Source organism: Drosophila eugracilis, unplaced genomic scaffold (genome assembly GCF_018153835.1).
Source record: "Drosophila eugracilis isolate 14026-0451.02 unplaced genomic scaffold, ASM1815383v1 contig_2167, whole genome shotgun sequence".
In the NCBI taxonomy this organism is placed as follows: Eukaryota; Metazoa; Arthropoda; class Insecta; order Diptera; family Drosophilidae; genus Drosophila; species Drosophila eugracilis.
Genome location: NW_024573052.1, coordinates 1,499,983 through 1,520,260, shown reverse-complemented (window position 1 = coordinate 1,520,260; position 20,278 = coordinate 1,499,983). Strand labels below are relative to the sequence as shown.

The window sequence follows — 20,278 nt, the reverse complement described above, 5'->3', positions numbered from 1 at the left end:
CTGGCCACGCTAATGATGCCGGGCAGCTGCTACAACACCCCACACGTCTCCCCTTGGGGCATTTCTCTGGTTTCTGCCCTAATATAAATATATGGAAATGACTTTATTAAATTACTTTATCTCGGTTCCTGATTCAGCAGACACTGTGTGGTGGCAACGGTGGCGGCGGCGGGAGGTTGTGTGGCCCATTCCCAACTCCATGTTGATGCCCATTCCCAAGTCCTTGCCCACAAACGCAGAACATAGAGACCGTTCCTGGTTATAGTCTTTAGTTATAGCACAATTTCCGACAGTTCCTGTTGTCATTCATGGCAGCACAGAAGGGCTGTGGCTGTGGCTGTAGCTGTGGCAAAGGAGCTTTGCCTTTGTGTGAAGTGACTGTGAGGAGATTGTGTAGGTCCATCCATTTGCATATCGTCCACAATGGGTCGGGCCCCGGCCAGGTAATCGGATGTGGGAACGCTTTACGACCATCCCCAGTCCGGCTACGAGTTCGGCCACAGTCCCCCCCGTCCCCCAAACACACAGCTGACTGCAACCCCTTGGCAGCAGGACCAGCAATTAACGGATCAGGGTAGTACTGACACCCGGCAGCCAGCAGCCAGCAGTCGGCATCCACATTATCGTTTCCATCTCCACCGGCATTGGAAGCAGCCACCCCCTTTCTGGTCAGCCAGCCAGGTCAGTCAGGCAGTCAGTCAATCACTCACTCGTCCATCCCGGCAACACAAACACATTTTTGTGTGGGGCCAACACCTTTATCTGTGCAGCTCCACCACACCACCTGGCTACCCACCACCACCACCTCCGATTCAGGGGTCGGTTTCTGTCCCGGTTGCCCAGCTTAGGAGCGACTTTGCGGTGCTCCACTATGCACCACTCCCAGCCATCCAACGAGCCTTGCGGATTATAAATCTGTGCGGGACGCTGCTAGCACTGAGGTAAAAAGGCTAAGCTTCGCTTAATGCTGATCAACCTGAATAGCCGCTATCCAGCATTTGAGACTTGAACGGTTTGCAGTTATATATTAGATATATATAATAACTTTTGTATTTATAGAAAACAAGTCTGTTAACGCCGTAAGCGATTTACTTTGTACAAGTGAAGGCTTTCAATTCCCAGGGTGTTCGCTGATCCCAGCATTTGGCCCTGGAGTTTTCTCCTGATTTTAGCCTCGGAATTCTTCTCATAGCAAAGCCAATAATGGTCGGAATATGGAATGTCATACATCGCTGGATTCGTAATTAAAAATACCGTCGAACTGTGTTCACGCTTTAATAAGTCAAAATTTTGAGTTTTTCGCTAATTTTGATGATGTTACCCCTTATCGAAAATGCGAAATTTGGTTTATCCCGATTTACCCCTAAAAATGATTGTGTCCTTCCCATAACTTAGCCAATATTGGTACAAATAATGAATGTTATACATCGTTGAGTTTGCTTCTTAATTCCTAGTCGATCTGTGTACCCACCTTGAAAAGAATAATTTTCGTCATTTTTCGAAAATTTTGATGATGTTACCCCTTACAGAAAATCCCAAAAAATTAAAATATACAAAATTGTCAATCGAATGATGAGGAAAGTTAGTTTTGGTCGTTAGCTTCACAAAGCAGTCTTTGTTTTGACTGTATGCCTGGTTTTTGCAAAGTTATAGGTATAAAAATGATTAAGAATATCAGTCCAAAGCCTCTGCTGTCAACCGACGTATACGTGATTTTGGGCTCAAAAAAATCAGTTATTTGGCCATAGCACTGCCAAAAATGGTCCAAATGAGGAAAGTAATACCTCGAAAGGCTCGTAATTTGATTGCCATGATTCCCAATTGATTTGCATTCAAATCTGGGAAACTTCATTTTTGGCCGATTTTTGAAAATTTTGATGATGGTACCCCTTATCAAAAATGCGAAATTTGGGCCAAAATTTATTTTCCCAAAATCGAAAAACGAGTGATAGGGGTGGTAAGGGCTGGTCGTTAGCAGCACGAAACAGTCGTTCCTTTGGCTGTGCGTCCTGTTTTGACCGAGCTAGAGCTAACAACCCGCAATAAAAGTTGCGAATTTCTGTTAAAATTCGGTTTCCTGATTTTTCAGACCTTAAAACAGAGCTCTCACCAAAAAATCAGAACAATTATAGCAAAACCAAGTATAGGGGTGTTAAGTTTCGGTAGTTAGCTGCACAAAACAGTAATTGTTTTAGCTATGCGACTTGTTTTGACAAAGTTAAAGCTAAGAAACTTCAGCAATCCCGGGCTTCCTGCTGTCAAACGACGTATACGTGATTTTGGGCACAAAAAATCAGTTTTCTTGGCATAGCACAGCCAAAAATGGTCCAAATGAGGAATGCAATACCTCGTACGGCTCGTAACTTGATTGCCATGATTCCCAATTGGTTTGCATTCAAATCTGGGAAACTTAATTTTTGGCCATTTTTTGAAAATTTTGATGATGGTACCCCTTACCAAAAATGCGAAATTTGGGCCAAAATTGACTTTCCCAAAATCGAAAAACGAGTGATAGGGGTGGTAAGTGTTGGTCGTTAGCAACACAAAACAGTCATTCTTTCGGCTGTGCGTCTTGTTTTGACCGAGCTAGAGCTAAAATCCTGAACATAGTATTGCAAATTTCTGTTAAAAATAAATTTCTTGCTTTTTTGGCTATTAAATCAGCCTTCGCAGCAACAAATCAGAACAATAACGCAAAAAGAAAGTATAGGGCTGTTAAGTTTCGGTAGTAAGCTGCATAAAACAGTCCTTGTTTCAGCAGTGCGTCTTGTTTTGACAAAGTTACAGCTAAGAAACGGCAAAAAAGCCGGCCTTTCTGCTGTCAACCGACGTATACGTGATTTTGGGCACTAAAAAATCAGTTATTTGGCGATAGCGCAACCAAAAATGGTCCAAAGAGGAATGTAATACCTCGTAGGGCTCGTAACTTGATTGCCATGATTCCCAATTGGTTTGCATTAAAATCTGGGGAACTTCATTTTTGACCATTTTTTGAAAATTTTGATGATGGTACCCCTTATCAAAAATGCGAAATTTGGGCCAAAATTTATTTTCCCAAAATCGAAAAACGAGTGATAGGGGTGGAAAGTGCTGGTCGTTAGCAGCACAAAAAAGTTATTCTTTTGGCTGTGCGTCTTGTTTTGACCGAGCTAAAGCTAAAAAGCCGGAAAAAATATTCAAAATTTCAGTCAGAAATGGGTTTATCGATTTTTAGCCATTAAATCACAGCTCACTTCAAGAGAATCAGATAAATAAAGATAAAAGTAAGTACAGAAGTTTAAAGTTTTGGTTCTTATCTGCATAAAACAGTCATTGGTTAAGACATGCGGCTTGTTTTGACAAAGTTAGAGCTAAGAAACGGCAAGGAAACCGGAATCTTTGCTGCCAAAAAACCTTTACGTGATTTTGAGCACCAAAAAATCAGTTTTTTTTGCATAGCACAGCCAAAAATGGTCCAAATGAGGAATGTAATACCTCGTAGGGCTCGTAATTGGATTGCTATGATTCCCAATTGGTTTGCATTCAAATCTGGAAAACTTAATTTTTGGCCATTTTTTGAAAATTTTGATGATGGTACCCCTTATCAAAAATGCGAAATTTTGAAAAAAATTTAAATTCACAAAATCGTCAAACCAATGATAAGGAAAGTTTGTGTTGATCGTTAGCTTCACAAAACAGTCATTCTTTTGGCTGTGCGCCTTGTTTTGACTTAGTTATAGGCATAAAGCCGATAAACAATATTGCTATTTTCTATCAATAGTGAAAATCATAATTATTGCCTAAAAAATCAGTCTTTTGACTATAACAAACACTGAAAAAGATTCATGTATCGTATGTTATATCCCCTTTGAAGGTTTTGTACCAAATCGTGGCAAACCCTTTTAAGTAGGCAACATATTTTGTTTCAGAAACTAATCCTTGTAACACAATATTATTCCCATGTTATTATAGCTAATGTTTTACTATTTCTGGCCCATTTCCGTGTTCCCACCCACTGTAATGGCGTGAATGCTTAGGAGCCACACCAACGGGCACACAGAGCGACATTTCCATTAATTACTGACAAGTAAACAGTCCGAGAGATTTGCCAACCAAATGCGGTGTTAGTGGGTTGAAGTGGGGCGTTAGGCATGGCCGAACAGGTGGAGTGTTATTCTCTGTGGTTGTCCGTGTCCATGTGCAAGCCCGTTGTCCTTCGCCCATTGACCATTCCCGTATATGCTGTGTGCATTCTGGCGTTCCAAGATGTATCCAACGCTGCGAATGAATAGTTATTTATGTCGGCTTTCGCTTCCCGCCTAAGCTCCATGGTGGACTTTGGTTTGGGTTTGGGTTAAGGCTCTTCCTCGCTACCAGCATACAGCATCCTGCATCCTGGATGTGGGGAATGTGTGCATAAACTTAGGGCTGCTCAACGCTCATCATTATGGATGGCAGCGAATCTGTTACCTCGAACGCAGGTTTCCCTCTGACTTTTGGCCCTCACGTTGAACGGGCAACAATAAAACTTTTCCGCGAATTGTGCAAATTAAGTTGGAGGAACGGGATCCGCTCCAAATTTGTTAAGCAAAACACTCGTGCGGATGCTACTGCACAAGCGTTTTACACTCCGCGGGATAACCGGGGGAAAAACACTTCAAAGTCGAACATGAAAGTTAAGCTTGGAGCCGGAGTCTGGGCCATGAGGGCTGATGAATTGATGATGGATAACGGACAGCGATGATGCCCAAGGGAAAACGGCAAACCCTTTATCGGAATGGAGCACCTGTCCGATCGTGTGACGGGGTCATCACTGCCAGGCAGGCAGCACACACACACGCCTTGTTGCTCCCCTTTGATGATTCGCTTTTCGCATTTACTTTTTGGCACTAATTTATTTACATGCGAACCCTTGAGTGCTCGTTTCGTTGGACTCTGATTGATTGATGATGCCCGAGTCGTAGAGTCCCTCTTTTTACTCTGCCCCATGCCCCCTGCCCCCCTTTTTGAAAACCCGCATTCCCGTAGTAGTTTCAGCCGTTTCTCCACCATTATAGCTAATGTTTTTGATTCTACCCGGCAACATCCTCACACACACTGAACATGGCACTCGCCTTGACACACATATCCGCATTTGTTGGCTATCGGAGCCGCTGCCAGTTATCCAGTTTCCCACCCAGCCCCTATCCATCTCCCATATCTCAACCCCAAGAGAGCCTGATTACAATTTGTCACATTTTTCATTGGCTGGCAGGCTAATTAGCATTGCCCACAACGCATGTCCTGCACCACTTTATCCGTTAAGCATGCTTGGTGTAAAGTAGCAGTTGCATATATATGTATATAGTAGATATATAGTATGTGTTCTGAATCCTTCAACTAACATTTGGGGCCAACCCCATTCTCTATCCCCCCCCAAAATGGATGATCGTAGGTCGTACAAGACGGAAATCGCCGAGATGGAGACGGTGCTCTGAAGCGTTAGGAGCTGGATTAATAAGTGGAACTGCTGCTCAACCTAGAGGCACATCGTTATTAGTGTTACTGGCAGAGTGGACAGAGTGCATGCAATCCTAGAGCGAGCGAGTACGTCTAATCAAAATCAACGTTTCAAATAATATATGTAAACTGAAAGCTTTCGAAAGTTAGAGACAGGGAGATGATACGAGATAGAAATCGAAAGATAAAGAGAACCCAAAGCGCCTCACGAAAACCGCACACAACTCAAAAATCGAGAATCAAGAACGACAAGTAGCCGAGATCCACATCCTAGAACAAAACAAAACCAAAAACCACAAAGATTGTATAAAGTTAAACTAAATGTAAAACAGTAAAACCAAAACAGTTAATCTAAATGGAACCCGAAGGAAGAAACAACCAAAACAGCAGCCGCCGCACTAATATTTCATAAAATAAGTTTTAAAATAAAAAAAAGATCAAGAGGTACTACTATACGAAGAAGGAGATAAAGAAGTAGAAGCAGAAGCAGAAGCAGAAGCAGCAGAAGCTGGGGAGATCAACCGTTACATTTTTGGCGATTGAACTGTTAACCGTTAACAAGATGGCAAAGAAGAAGAAGAAGAAGTAGAAGAAGAGGGATAGTAGACAACCCAGTGTTGGTCATGTTTGTATGTAATCCGTTTGATTGTTTGTGATTGTTGTTCCGTTTGTTGTCTTTTTTTGGATAGTAAATATTTACGAAATCATACTGAAGTAAGCGTATGTGTGGCCAGATGGCATACACTCATACATACCAACTTACGAGTACTTACATACATACATAGAAACGAGCAGGCAGGAGGAGAAGCGGCGCCGGTTGCCACGCCCATTATTAAATATACACATTAACAGATTTATATGTATTTACCTTGCTATGATTACGACGATATAAATGTTATTGCATATACACGTACATATACATATACATATACATTTAAAGAACAAAACAAGAAATATTTACATATGAATATACATGTATGTACTTATATTTTTTCTGATTTTGATAAAGAAATTGCTTATGTGCCGCTAAAAACAAACCGAAAAAACAAAAAACAAAACGACAAAAAAAAAGAAGAGAAAACCCAAAATATATAAATGCAAGGGGCGAAAACGAAATTTTCATCTCGCTAGGAGATAACCACACGACCACTAAACCAAGGCTTCATTTTAGTTGCTCCTTTCCGCTTAGCTGCGTTCTTTTGTTTCTTTTCACTTTCACTTTCATTTCGCTTGCTCGCCGAGAGAGAACTCCCTACCCCACACCACCCAATACCACCTTTATCCTCATCATCCTGGCCAGGAGAAAAATCAAATGAGACTTTCGCTTGCTAGTTCGACTCTCTTGCATGTGGCCTAAAGTTAATGTAAACTCTCTCTCCCTCTCTCTCTCTCTCTCGCAGTCACAATTCACCCACACTCACATAACTAGAAGAAGATAAAAAATATTATAAATGTGCATTGTTGTTGTGGCGAGGAAAAACGTGCTTAAATCAGATTTAAAGTAATCTTGAAATCGAATTAAATATGTACAAAGGTTAAACGATTAAACGCATGAACTTAAAAACAAAAAAACTAAAAACGCGACGTAAATAATGAACGAATTAACTAAAGAATCTGAGGCGTTGTATTGTGTTGGTATTTGTTTATGTGTGTCTTCTAAATGTTTAGCGAGGATTACCAATACTCAAAGCAAGCGCGAAACGTAAATGTAAAAGAAAAATTGTAACTAACTAACTAATGCAACTTTAAACACACAAAAACACTCACACACACATTCACTAGTACAGCAACCAAACATGCACAGCCATTATTTAGCTGTGTGTGTGCTTCTTTTAGACTCTTTTCGTTAACGCCATCTCTGTTCAATTAAACCGTTATGTTCCCCGCCCATGCCTCAACCGTCGTTAAAAACGACGAGAGCGGTGCGAGCGAAGACGGCAACTGCAAACACAACACTACAAAAACAACTAGAACACTTGACTAACGGACAAAACTGAATAACGGACTAACGAGTAAACCGTAACATCAGCGAGAGCTGACACAAACAAAAACAACAACAAGAACAATGTTAACAGCAAAACATGAAAACAAAACAAAGAAACTTATTGAGTTTTATTTGCAAAAGAGTGATTTTTTGTAGTGGAAATATTTTATACACAAGTTACGAATGAATGGTTCGAGGACATAGGAGGACATAGCGAAATGTTAATTATTACGTACATATATGTATATATTTTTTAAGACAAATTGTTCAAATTTATTATACGAGTACTAACAAAACCAAACAAAAAGCGAGTCAAAAACCAAAGCTAAGCCACAACTGGAAAACGATGTTGCAGACAACAATTTAGTATTAAAACGATTGAGGGGAGGGAGCGATGAAGAGCAGGACGAGGAAGAGAAGTGAAAACAAAACCTTTACGGACAAATTAAAACAAGTAAAACAAGTTAACATTACATTATATAAGTAGTTAGTAATTTAAAACTAAACCCAAAGAAAATAAGCTAAACATCACGACAAATGATACTAAAGGCAAAGAAAAAAAGGTTTATGTATACAAAAAGATGTTTTTTTTTTAAATATATTATTAATGTTATTAAGTTACAAGTGCGAATAATGAGCGTACACACAGTCACACTGTCCAGACACTCACACCAACACGAATAACGGTGCATTTTGTTAGGTGTTTAACATAAATACAAACATACATACATGAAAAGCAAAGGAGATAAAAAACAAAAAGAATCATAAACACGAATCGAAATCGAATCAATTTTTAAACGCAAAAATATATCTCCTCGAACATAACGAATATCGAATACAGTATTTGAATTCAGCCGGTGAATTTGAATATAAACTAATGTCGATCGCCCACACTTGTCCACACCTGAGCGAAGGAGCGAACGGGACGGCACGTCGGCCGGTCGTATTTCAAGTTACTAACACGACAAAATTTTTTAACCACGCCAGCGGATTGAGATAAGAAGCGTTTCACGTACATAAACTAAGCAAATGGAATATGCGTACATTGTTGTGGTAGTTACAGATGGCGAGGAGAATACACGTAAATTAAAATATAAACAAACCAACTTGCAATAAATGTGTATACAAAACGTGTCGGTCTTTCATTTTAGGTTATATAGAGTAATGGTAAATAGATATTTATAGAAACACTTACCCAGGTTTGGTAATATATTTCGCTCCTTGTATTAAAACACTGAAATTCACCTCGTTTTTAACGCGGCGACGCGTCGAAAATATCGTAAAAAGCTAATGGTAGTATGACATCGTCCCGCACCCGATACAACTACCACGTAAATATCGATAACAACTACTTAAGCAGAGTGTGACTGCATACGCTCCACACCAAAATACCGCAAAAATACCAAAAGTAGTGCGGAAAAAAACACCGATATCGGACCAGCGCTAACCTCATCGCACCCGACCCGGAAATCGTCCATTTTGTCAAAACTCCCAGCGGCATCTAGACGTAAGTAATCAAACCGCTCCCAGTGGCTCCAGCATGGCAATGTTTTGTGTACAAATTGATGATAGCCATCAAGATTGGAGACTCAGAATTGAGCAAAGTCATCACATTGCCACCTTTTAACTACCACGATTCCGGGCCAACTGCATCTGCACGTGGAGCACCCGTATTTCAGGTTATGGAAACTAACATGCGCTTTTTCACCCGTAGGTCCGTAACTCTTTCCACGTTAACATGTCGGGAGGCTTAGATATTCTGTCCCTCAAGGAGGACGACATCACCAAGATGTTGGTGGCCACCACTCATCTGGGCTCTGAGAACGTCAACTTCCAGATGGAGCAGTACGTGTACAAGCGCCGTGCTGATGGCGTGAACATCCTGAACCTGGGCAAGACCTGGGAGAAGCTGCAGCTGGCTGCCCGTGCCATCGTTGCCATTGAAAACGCTTCTGATGTAAGTATAATTTCGGGGAAGCATGCTTTCCAAGAGCAGCGTGGCTAACATGATGAGTTTGTTACTAATCTTTCGGGTATGAAATTCAATGATTTCAACTTCACCGCTGACCAGCCACGCTGCAAAACCAATGCAGCATAAGGATTATCCATAACCTCCGCAAGACAAAGCATCTGCTAATTAACCTTTTTCTCTTTTAGGTTTTCGTCATCTCGTCGCGTCCCATCGGCCAGCGCGCTGTGCTGAAGTTCGCCAAGTACACGGACACCACTCCCATTGCTGGCCGTTTCACTCCCGGTGCTTTCACTAACCAGATCCAGCCCGCTTTCCGCGAGCCGCGTCTGTTGGTGGTGACCGACCCCAACACCGATCACCAGCCCATCATGGAGGCCAGCTACGTTAACATCCCCGTGATTGCCTTCACCAACACTGACTCACCTCTGCGTTACATCGATATTGCCATTCCATGCAACAACAAGTCGGCCCATTCCATCGGTCTGATGTGGTGGCTTCTGGCCCGTGAGGTGCTCCGCCTGCGTGGAACTATCTCTCGCAGTGTTGAGTGGCCCGTCGTTGTCGATCTGTTCTTCTACCGCGACCCTGAGGAAGCTGAGAAGGAGGAGGCCGCCGCCAAGGAGCTCCTGCCACCACCCAAGATCGAGGAGGCCGTCGACCATCCGGTCGAGGAGACCACCAACTGGGCCGATGAGGTGGCCGCCGAGACTGTCGGTGGAGTGGAGGACTGGAACGAGGACACCGTCAAGACCTCCTGGGGCAGTGATGGCCAGTTCTAAGAAATCCGTGCCACAGATGACACTACACCAGCACATTGGGTTGTCAGGCGCCTCTGCCGCGGCATAAATAAACATCTTTTGTTTATATCTAAACACCACATGTTTTTTAATTTTTATGGCTGGTGACTTGAATAACCAGGTGTTTTTGTTTTGGTTTAAATCACAATGAGTTAGTGCAGGATAACATCTGGCATTTTACAAATTATAGTCTGAAAGTCTTTAAAAATTCGTATATATCTAGCTTAGGTGGAGAAATTATTGACTTATACTTTCGCTTAGCTAGCTTGCAGTCTTCCGTCATGTGATTTGCGCGAGTTTTCTGTCCTATGATAAATGATTAATACACAAGGGTGTTCGTTATTTATACCATTGATTTTTGTGCCATAGCCACTGCCAGAATCAGGTTACTCCTCTCCAAAGACTACAATTATGTTGATTTATTTCTTGAGGAGGAATTGCATGAGCCAGAACCAGGTTACTCCACTCCAAAGACTACAATTATGTTGATTTATTTCTCGAGAAGGAACAGAATGTTACTGCCAGTCACCAAATGACTTTCTTAAGTTATAGCTGCTCCGATTAGAGGGAGAAAGGCAACTTCAAACTGCCTTTGCAGAAAAGGACAGAAAATAATAAACTAATCCCATGATATGGATCTTGTTCAATTTACAGTATTAATTTATTGTTTTTTTTCGGCTTTGTACAAATAGAAAACAGTTAAAGATAGCAATTGCAAATTGCTTATATTGTATACATAATTCATATAGTTTTATCCTCCCGTCAAACATACAATTTTAGTTTGGTTTCTTATCCGCCAAAAAAAAAGGTAACGAAATACGCGTTAATGTAAAAGTAATGTTAGAGACAAAAATTGTGTTAATCTGGTAAAACTATATATGTATCGGTATAAACACATTTATATGTAGCAGCGACTTTACATCATTCAAATTTGGACAAAGTTATCAAATGGTTGGTAGTCGACTGGTTCCATCGAGCACTATTTAAATGGATTTGGACGCGCCTTGAATACCGTCATCTTGCGTATCTCCTTAATCTCCTCCTGCTCGCATCTCTTCCGTTGTTCGTCTTGCTGCAAAGGCAAAGGCGTAGATAATTACGGATTAGCTTGATTTTATATAACATATATATGCGTTTTGTGTTAATCAGTGCAGTTCTATGTAAGATGGGACGATGACAGCTGCATAGCATTCTAATTACGACTGGGCTTTACATACGCAACCTTTGATTCGAGCCGAGACTGGGATGACTGGCCGCCTGACTCATCCGCCGCTCGGAGACGCTCCCACTGACTGTCTAACCCTATCGGTTGTTTTTTTCCTGCTGAGTCACGGCGGGAGTTTCAGCCCGATAAGCCAGCCTTGGGACTGGGCGGCAACTTGTGTACGGATACGGGGAACATCCAACATCTCAGCCCACTTAGTATCTGCTCCACTCTGTTTGTTTGCCAGCAAAAAATAGAGCAACATCAGCAGCAGTAACAGCCGCCGCAGCCACTTGGCTGATAAGATTATCACGCCAAGCGGAATTTGTGGAATATGGAAAACAAGCAAAGAAACCAAAAACGAAGCCAAGACCGTGCAAGGTCGCAGTCACGAGCAATGTTCTACACTTTCCCAACATGGAACTGGATTTTCCCAAAAACATTTCATACATTTCACTGTTCCATTCAAAGGTCAGGTCCTAACTTTCCGAGTTTTAAGAAGCCATGATTTTCAAAAGGTTGGTTGTGAGTATGTTATGGGCACTTTAGGTGACTAGTTAATGCCATGATATTGTCTACAAAGTATCTGGATTTGTTTTATGAGTAGGTGATCATTTGCTTGGAGATATCTACCATAATCAATTACGATCTGATCCGCTCAACAGTTGCTGCCCAACGTCGCGACAGCAGCTGGGGAGCTCTGTACGCTGTGGGCCGCCTGAGCAGCCTCCAAGCTTCCGGCCGCCGGCGCGGAGGTGGCGGAGGAGGGCGAAGTTATCGTCGAGGAGTCGTCGGCGGCGGAAAGCACGCTGTTGTCGCCGTAGAAGCGCGGTTCATCGTGCGATTCACCGCCCGGGGAGGCCGTCTCCTCGTCCGAATCCTCGTCGTTGGAGCTGTCGCCGGCCGTTGTGTTGAGCTTGTTGCCGGAGGCACCACCGGTAGCTGCCGTATCCTCGCCGACACCCAGGGAAGTGGGCACATGCTTCAAGCGCTCATAACAAGCGTCACAGACGCGCAGCGCCTTGGTGCTCTGCTGTGGCAGCAGGAACTTTTTGGCCGAACAGCCAGCGCAAACAACAGCACCGCAGTTGCGGCAGTGATGCCGGCGCTGGATAAAGGTGAACTGCGTCTTTTTGCAATGCATGCAGATGCTGGCGTCAGTGTCCGGAACCCAAACAGCAGCGTGGTTCTCCACTGGCTTCTTGCCGCTTTTGCGTAGCAGGTCCTCCACACACTTGTTGATGTGGGCCATCCACTCTTGCTTTTCGGTGCTGGTGGCCGCAAACACCACAAAGGACTTGGTAGTGGTGCGGATGTACCAGCCGTTTCTGTACGCCTGGTTATCGGCGATTGACTCCAGGGATACCTCCTCCAGAGGCATTATGTGCTGCTTGTTGTACTTCTTTTTGCCAATCACAATGTTCCCGTACACCAGGATGTCGTTGAATAGGAAGAACTGACGAGACTTTGGCCGCTTGCGGCACATCTTGGTCAGTACGCCTTCGCCCACAAGAACGCGGCCCTGCATCGCCAGCGGCACTCCCGAGCTACCAAAGCAGCTTTCCACGGAGGCAATACGTCGGGTGTTCGCCTCCGAATTGACCAGGCGGTCCACCATTATGAGGGTCGGAGTGGGAGTGGGTTTGAGCTTGGGTTCGAGTTCGGCGAAAGTTGCTGCTCAACTCAATCCGAATCCGAATCGGAATCCGAGTCGAAATGTAGCCAACTGTGACGACAGACTGCCTGCTGCGACTGTGTGCGTGCGCTGTGGCTATGAATGCCTGTGTGTGTGTTTATGTGTGTGGTGTGACACTTGGTGCCACTGCTCCTGAGCGAGTGTGTGTGTGTGAGTTGTGTGCGGGATGGGCGCAGCTGTTGCAAGTCCTGACGAATGGCGAAGGGCGAATCCTGCTGCGGCTCCTGGAGTGCACGTCCGGCTGCTCCCGCTTTATGCAACGCACAATGGTTAACTTTTAACTGGCTTTTTCTACGCCGTCCGAAACGTCATGACTCACTCACACCACAGCAACAAAAACAAACTGGGCTCTCTCTCGTTCTCACTCTCGCCCCTCCGCCGTCGTGTTATTGTTTCACTTGGTTTTCCCGGCCCTCGGCACTGGACAACTTAATAGCTGGGAATGGAACAGAACTTGGATCTTGGATACCGTTTGCCGCTTGGACCTCGGTTTTGATGCAGGAAGGGAACTTTGGGGCCTGGTCAGCAACACTTGGAAATACGTTATTTTGCTAGCGCAGTGTGACCGTGTACGGTTCACAACTAAATACCGATATGCTCAAGTGTTGCAAAACATTGTACTTGAAGGAAATTTCAAACCTAACGGATGATGCTTACAGTGCGCACTCGAAAAACAAAACTTACTAAATTCAATTAATTATCTAAAAGATGGAAATTACTTAATGTAATAATCGGAGAACTGTACGACAACGGATGGTAGATAAATATTTATTACATTAAAAGGAACAAACCGTTCAGAATAAATGATATAAAAACATGTAACGCTATTATGACAATAATTGACAATTATAATAAGGAAAGGAATCCGAATGTTGTGCACAACCATCTACGTACCGCGAATTTCGAATCTGACTATATGTTGTTTAAAAAAGCAAGGAAATACTATGGTATCTCGAATCACAAAAAACTAATTGATATTATGACTACTCTTTACCTCCTTCTTCTTTTGGTCCAGGCTGACTTGTACAGCGGCGTCGAATTCACGGCGGTCACGCACGCGCTGCTCGCTGCGCAGGTGGAAGGGTTTGGAGCGGGAGGCCGCGGGTCGCTCCTGGTCCTGGCGACGGCGCTCCATGTTGTTTGTCTGACAGTGCTTAAGTGTTTCGGGCGTCCTGGGGATGGTGATCTTGTGGGTGACCACCAGCTCACCCATTCGCTTGTGCATAGCCCTAAAGTTGGGCATGGGTCGGCTATGGAACTGGCGCGCCTTGTTCTCTTCCTCTGACAGTTTACGCATCATCTGCAGTCGTTTGCTTTCGTACACATCTTTGAACTGGTAAGCCTTTGGGGCTGCAGCCGCGGCTGTTCCCTCATGCTCCCGGTGACGTGGGGGCGACCACTGCAGGCGCAGCTTTCCGCCAGCACCAGACACGGGAGAAGGGACACGATCCTGATGAGCCAAGTGCTGGTCGGCTTCTGTCATGTGCTGTTTGTCCTCTGTTATGTGCTTTCCATCCTTCTCCACATCATTGTCCGAGTTAAGAGGAACAATTTGTTGGGTGTAGCTTGTCGGTTTTTGGACATGAGCTGATTTTGGTGCTTGCAGGTCATCATTTGATCGGATTACGTACTCCTCTTTGATTTTTCCAGTATTGCAATTGATCTTGCCTTCGTTCTGCTCCAGATCGATCTTCTGCGGAGTGGGGCAGGACAGTATGTCGTTGGCATTGCTGGAGCGGTTATTGTTCTCATGGATGTGATCTGGTTTTGGTTCCTGGAGCTCCGCCTTCGGATCCTTTGTGGGCTCCTGTTTCGGTTCCCCAGTGTTGAGCTTGATCTCCTGTAATTGATCGTTCTGCCCGCGAGAGATTTTCTGTGGAGTGGGACAGGATAGGAGGAAGTTGACATTGCTGAAGCGGTTGTTGTTCTCTTTGTTGGCCGCTGCTACAGAAATATGAAAAGCGAGAAGTGGTCAGGAAAAGCCGACTGAAAATGGCGCGTTTTCTCAGCTTGGTAGATGGAATGCCTGCGTACTCACCGAAAAAGTTCTGCGAGTGATCCAACTGGTAGTCGCCTACGTTGATGGCGTCCCAGTCGAACTCCGGCTTGTCAAAAGTTGTGTCCAGGTTATCCATAGCGAATATAGTTTCTGCAACCGAACAATTTTTGAACGATTTAAAAAAAAAACAAATCGCAAACTAGAGATGGCCGAACTCGAGATGCGCAAATCGACCTTGGTGTTTTAGAGCACTGCCTTTCTCATGGTATTATCGATAAGTCGGGCAGCGCGCATTTCAAATTATTTTTCAAATTTCGATTTGTAACTGTACCGATTATTAAATAAAAAGTATTTAATGTATAAAATTAACATTATTTCTGAGGTAAAGTGTATACGTTTATTCAAAAAGAATTAATAAGTATTTTAACGGAGTAGTATGTTATTATAGATACATACAAACGATTTTTATCCTGTCGAAGGTCCCCAACAAGCTTTTTTCAAAAGAGAACGTCTTTGATGAGAGCAATGTCGCCCGCGGGAAAATTCCTTCAAATTCCCAATGTTTCATTGGCAGTATATGGAATCCTGAGGGACAGGACACCTGTGTGCACGTGTTCCTACTCAGAAACACCTTGAAATAAAAGCTGGCCGCAAGCTTTGGCTGAAAGTTGTGCTTTAGAGGAACGCCAGTTGGCGGCCAAATCGTGGGATGTTCGTATATAGTCTGTGCTGGGCAGCGCATGGCAACAGGTCGGGCAGCGCAACGCCCGCCTCCGCAGCCACATACTCGCGGAATCGCAATCCTCCGAGTCCTCGTGGACAGTTTGTTTTCGTTTTGGCAGCAAAAGCAAAGTCGGGGGAACTCCCGGGCCGACGAATTTTGCGCGCTAAAAATAACGGTTGCCCGCCAATCAAATCCAGTCCTGTCAACTAACTTAAACATAATCCTTCATCATCCTTGGAGTGCCGAATCGAAAGGAGTCGCCTTGGGCGCCAAAGTCAAAATCAGGCGTTGGAGCAGAAATGCGTTCCGCGCCTTTCTCGCTGACTCTGACTCTGCAATTAGCCAGATCCGGTGAACAGGTGAACGAATCAGGTGGCGTTGTCTATTTTTAAATCCTGCAGCATACACTGGAAACGAATGCGGTTGTAGCTAATTACGGCCAGCTTTAATTGAAAACTGTCCTTGCCCAAGAAGTGCATCAGACTGCACTGAAGGGACGGAAGTAAGGAAGGATGGTGGCCTTGAAAGCAGACCTTGTGGTTTGGCCCTAATTGCCAGGCTCTGTTTTCCCTCCTCCTACATCTCCCACTTTACCACCCTAAAAAGGGAGGCTATTTCCGTTTCCAGGCCCACCTGAGCCCAATAAGATCTTGCGAATCAATAAAGGTTTAAAATTAACCGTCAACAGAGAGTGAGATGGCAATAACTGGAGGCTGTGCGTGCATGCTAATTCGATTTACCCAGCTACCCCTCCCAATCCCCTTTTCATACACTGAAGAGCAGCAAATAACTGTAACTTCTGCGTGCTCTTTCGAGAGGTAGAGATGGCCGGAAACAGGATACAGGAGAGACAGCAGACGGAAGAGAGAGGAAATTAGATTATAAGACATCAGCAAAGGATTCTATTGAGTGCTAGAAAACGGAAGGGAAGGGGGTCTTAGTTATTAGCCAATCACACTTACTAACATAAATGTACTTCGATCTTTGTTGTTCCCTTTTAGCGAAAATAAGGGAAGTGGTAGTAGGAGGAGTACTCCCCGTTGTCTAGCAACCACTATAACCGCAGGCGGACTCCTTAATCCTCTTAGTGGGAGAAGGACGCCAGATTGCATGGATGCTGCATGTTGCTTTCTAGCCACCCATTCCAACTTTCACTCGCGAGCCACTCTTTTGAACATTTGCCGTTAGTCTAATTAGCGTGGGAGGAAGGGGCGGAGCACATTCCTGGGATGCTCTTTGTTTGTTGTTGCGGTGCTTCCACTTTTCTTTTTTAGAGTGCCCTGACATACCGCTGTAACCGCTTTCAGTGGGAATGCTCGAAATGTCGATCGGTTTGTCGGGCATATCATAGCCTTATCTTTTGATGTGAAAATGGGAAATGGGAAGCCCAAGCCCAAAAAATGCGCCCGCAAAAAGGGATTCCCCCACCTAATCTATCGAGCCTATTCAACAAAGCACAAAATTTCGCCAAGAACGAGACAGAAAATCAATAAATCGGGATTTAATGAGTTTCAAATATTTGCCACGGTGCGGGGAGATGTGTGTGTATGGGTGGGCTGAGCGTGTGGGGTCGCATTATTGGGAATGGCTGTGGGTGGGGCCACGCTTATGAAGATGCCTCTTGAGTGCCCCACCTCTGTCCTCCATCCCTGTCACTCTAAGCCCGGGCTTATACAAAGGAAGAGGAAGAGAAGGAAAAGGGGGAGGGTGACAAGGCCGAGGAAGAACCTTCGCTCGGGAAAGCTCCAGGTCCACAGTCCGCTCATTTGATTCCCTGCTTCCAGGCGGACGGGATGCGTCTGCTGTCCTGAACGAATCCGCTGCGAAACACCAGAATGACGGGCGCCAACATCGACTACGACTACCTGCTCAAGTTCCTGGTCCTTGGAGACTCCGGCGTGGGTAAGACTTGCCTCCTCTATCAGTATACGGATGGCCGCTTCCACACTCAATTCATCTCCACTGTGGGCATTGACTTTCGCGAGAAGCGTCTGGTAAGTTAATCTAAACCAAATTTCCGGCTATGGAACTTTTCTAACTGTGATATTTCTAACGGTTCTGTGATATTTATACTTTTTTTTGTTTGGAAATCTTAAATTTAATTTCCTAAATCCTAAATGTATTACAAAAAGGGTAGATTATATAAAGTTACTACTATGAGAAATAGTAGTAAATTTCATTATTTTGAGTTCAAAAATAGTAGTCAAAAAGTACGATCAAGAAATGTCGTTTGTGCCATTACCAAATAACATGACAGATAAAGACTTAGTCTTTGTAAATCCTTATTCCAAAATGATCCAATATTATGACTTTCCCTTTTAAACATCTACTTTCTTGCACCTTGCAGTTGTACAACTCCCGCGGAAGGCGCCACCGCATTCACCTGCAGATCTGGGACACCGCCGGACAGGAGCGCTTCCGGTCGCTGACCACGGCGTTCTACCGCGACGCCATGGGTTTCCTGCTCATCTTCGACTTGACCAGCGAGAAGAGCTTCCTGGAGACGGCCAACTGGCTGTCGCAGCTGCGAACGCATGCCTATTCGGAGGATCCAGACGTGGTCCTCTGCGGCAATAAGTGCGACCTGCTGCAGCTGCGCGTGGTGAGCCGTGACCAGGTGGCGGCCCTCTGTCGACGCTATCGATTGCCCTATATTGAGACGAGCGCTTGCACCGGCGCCAATGTCAAGGAGGCCGTTGAACTTCTAGTGGGCCGCGTCATGGAGCGAATCGAAAACGCGGCCTGCAACCGGGAGTTCTCCCTGCTGCTCACACAGTCGCGCTGCCTGCCGAACATTGCCTATGGGCAACCGGAAGAGCTGCTGCGTCTACACGAACGACGGGAGGAGCCTTCCCCGCGGCGAAACTGCCGCAACTGCTAGGATCTATCCCCATCTCGCCCTTCTTCCTCTTTGTTCCTTGACACTTGTTTCCGAATCTAAGTGTGTTTCGCTGTAAATAAATGTTGATTGTTGAGTGGAAAAGACCCCTGTCGAGGTCTTTTATTACAACTCCTCATTTGGACGATAATGGGACGAGATCGAGATAATTATCCGATTCTTGTGAAACTCAAAAGATTTATAGATAGCAGCTACACACACGATGGTGTCTTGATAGGGACTATCTCACATTCTACTTGAGTAATTCAGTAGATATGTATGTACGGTTTTAAGACATATTTCATTTTTTCAACTTAGGTCCTACGCATAAAAGGAGTACTCATAAATATTCAGTTAAAGTCTACAGCATTACAAGGTAATCCTAAAGTCAGACAGCTTTAGCCACTAGCACAGAGCATAAGGTTAGTAGGAGCAGGAGCAGCTTGGAAGTCATCCCACAGTATTGGGCTCCACTGCGTGCCTCTATCCACTGGCGATAGTACTCCACGTCAACGTAAACGCCTGGCAATCCAGGCTCTGCGCACCCATAACCCCAGGAGACGACACCCACCAGGCGCCCGTCGTGCACCAGTGGACCACCAGAGTCACCTTGACAGGAGTCGGTACCACCCTGCAACCGTCCTGCGCACATCATTCCAGGCAGCAGGCCAGATCTGTAAATCATACGGCAGGTCTGGTGCCGAATGGTGCTCACATTGGCCGTTAAGAGGATATTAGATAGAGAACTCTGGAACAACAGTACGGAACAGTTAGTGGTTTATTGCTGGGACAAAGAAATCAAGCTCACCTGCTCCGTGCGTCCCCAGCCAGCAACCTGGCACACCCTTCCAGGCGGTGTGACCTGACCCGCTAGCTGGATAGGGGCTACGGTGAGGTGGACCACGCCAGAAGTCAGCGGCAGCCCATTGCGTAGGAAGAGAATCCCCACGTCGTCACGCATGCTATCTGGACTGAATGTGTGCATGTAAGCCATAGAGCTCACTGGGGATACGATGGTCCCATTGCGCCGTTCGAAGCGGTTCAGCGTGCCCAAAACGACGACGAACTCGCTGGCCCGCCGAAAGCGCTTCCTCTGGTTGCTGTAGACATTATGCGAATAAGAAGGGAGCGGGCACAAGTCGGGATAGTTACTCACTTGTACAGACAGTGAGCTGCAGTCAGGACTTTTCGAGGTGCGATCAGGGCCCCACCACAGATGTGGCCATTGCCAAAGTTGTTGTCATGCTGAAGAAGGCGAATGGAGACCAGGTGACGCGCCTCATCTACTCTAGCCACGCTCCCATTAATAATGCGCGGCTGTAGATCTTCTTTCAGTCTGAGATTCTCCTTCTCCGCCCTGCAGGAGAGGAGCCATAACAGAAAGCCAATGCAGCCCAGCAACCAGCTCCGAGTCATCGCAGATCAAATGAGAAGAAACCGAGCGCATGAAACTTACTAAAGAACTAGAATCGAGGCCTCGAATCTGGCAGCTGCGGGCCAAGACTAACAATTGGCAATCAACGGCGTCGTTATCAGTTCGATAAGA

At 44.9% G+C, this 20,278-nt stretch overlaps 6 protein-coding genes and 1 non-coding gene across 9 annotated transcripts in view; 4 read left to right on the top strand and 3 right to left on the bottom strand.

Moving 5' to 3' along the window:
* The window catches only part of LOC108102456 (glutamate receptor ionotropic, NMDA 2B), a 30,762-nt gene extending 21,980 nt beyond the window's left edge, over nucleotides 1-8,782 (top strand). For both annotated transcript variants that reach the window (XM_017207465.2, XM_017207463.2), the window contains exon 11: nucleotides 5,414-8,782. In XM_017207465.2, coding sequence (XP_017062954.1) covers nucleotides 5,414-5,456 — 43 coding nt within the window. In that variant the 3' untranslated portion in view covers nucleotides 5,457-8,782. The remainder of the gene's footprint in view (nucleotides 1-5,413) is intronic.
* A 97-nt stretch (nucleotides 8,783-8,879) lies between these two features.
* Nucleotides 8,880-10,306, top strand: LOC108102464 (40S ribosomal protein SA). Its single transcript, XM_017207473.1, has 3 exons — nucleotides 8,880-8,969; nucleotides 9,177-9,419; nucleotides 9,620-10,306. Exons 2-3 carry the CDS (start codon nucleotides 9,201-9,203, stop codon nucleotides 10,211-10,213), a joined length of 813 nt encoding a protein of 270 aa, XP_017062962.1. The 5' UTR covers nucleotides 8,880-8,969; nucleotides 9,177-9,200; the 3' UTR covers nucleotides 10,214-10,306.
* Nucleotides 9,502-9,606, top strand: LOC121530067. The gene has a single exon (XR_005993755.1). It is a non-coding gene; the product is annotated as a small nucleolar RNA snoM1 (small nucleolar RNA).
* Nucleotides 10,307-10,873: 567 nt separating the features above from the next.
* Nucleotides 10,874-13,732, bottom strand: LOC108102461 (pleckstrin homology domain-containing family F member 1 homolog). Its single transcript, XM_017207470.2, has 2 exons — nucleotides 12,069-13,732; nucleotides 10,874-11,303 (listed from the first exon to the last, which is right to left on the bottom strand). The coding sequence occupies exon 1, from the start codon at nucleotides 13,051-13,053 to the stop codon at nucleotides 12,094-12,096; it is 960 nt and encodes a 319-aa protein (XP_017062959.1). The 5' UTR covers nucleotides 13,054-13,732; the 3' UTR covers nucleotides 10,874-11,303; nucleotides 12,069-12,093.
* LOC108102460 lies at nucleotides 10,874-15,336 on the bottom strand. 2 transcript variants are annotated; one of them, XM_017207468.2, is made up of 3 exons: nucleotides 15,170-15,336; nucleotides 14,126-15,075; nucleotides 10,874-11,303 (listed from the first exon to the last, which is right to left on the bottom strand). In XM_017207468.2, exons 1-3 carry the CDS (start codon nucleotides 15,264-15,266, stop codon nucleotides 11,211-11,213), a joined length of 1,140 nt encoding a protein of 379 aa, XP_017062957.1. In that variant the 5' UTR covers nucleotides 15,267-15,336; the 3' UTR covers nucleotides 10,874-11,210. The 2 variants fall into 2 exon arrangements, with proteins under 2 accessions (XP_017062957.1, XP_017062958.1); XM_017207469.2 differs by having other exon boundaries at nucleotides 14,126-15,072.
* A 534-nt stretch (nucleotides 15,337-15,870) lies between these two features.
* LOC108102430 (ras-related protein Rab-27A) lies at nucleotides 15,871-18,837 on the top strand. The gene is made up of 3 exons (XM_017207408.1): nucleotides 15,871-16,213; nucleotides 17,639-17,848; nucleotides 18,202-18,837. The coding sequence occupies exons 2-3, from the start codon at nucleotides 17,690-17,692 to the stop codon at nucleotides 18,733-18,735; spliced, it is 693 nt and encodes a 230-aa protein (XP_017062897.1). The 5' UTR covers nucleotides 15,871-16,213; nucleotides 17,639-17,689; the 3' UTR covers nucleotides 18,736-18,837.
* A 177-nt stretch (nucleotides 18,838-19,014) lies between these two features.
* On the bottom strand, nucleotides 19,015-20,213 carry LOC108102432 (trypsin alpha-3). The gene is made up of 3 exons (XM_017207410.1): nucleotides 19,889-20,213; nucleotides 19,541-19,832; nucleotides 19,015-19,480 (listed from the first exon to the last, which is right to left on the bottom strand). The coding sequence occupies exons 1-3, from the start codon at nucleotides 20,146-20,148 to the stop codon at nucleotides 19,121-19,123; spliced, it is 912 nt and encodes a 303-aa protein (XP_017062899.1). The 5' UTR covers nucleotides 20,149-20,213; the 3' UTR covers nucleotides 19,015-19,120.
* Nucleotides 20,214-20,278: the final 65 nt, after the last annotated feature.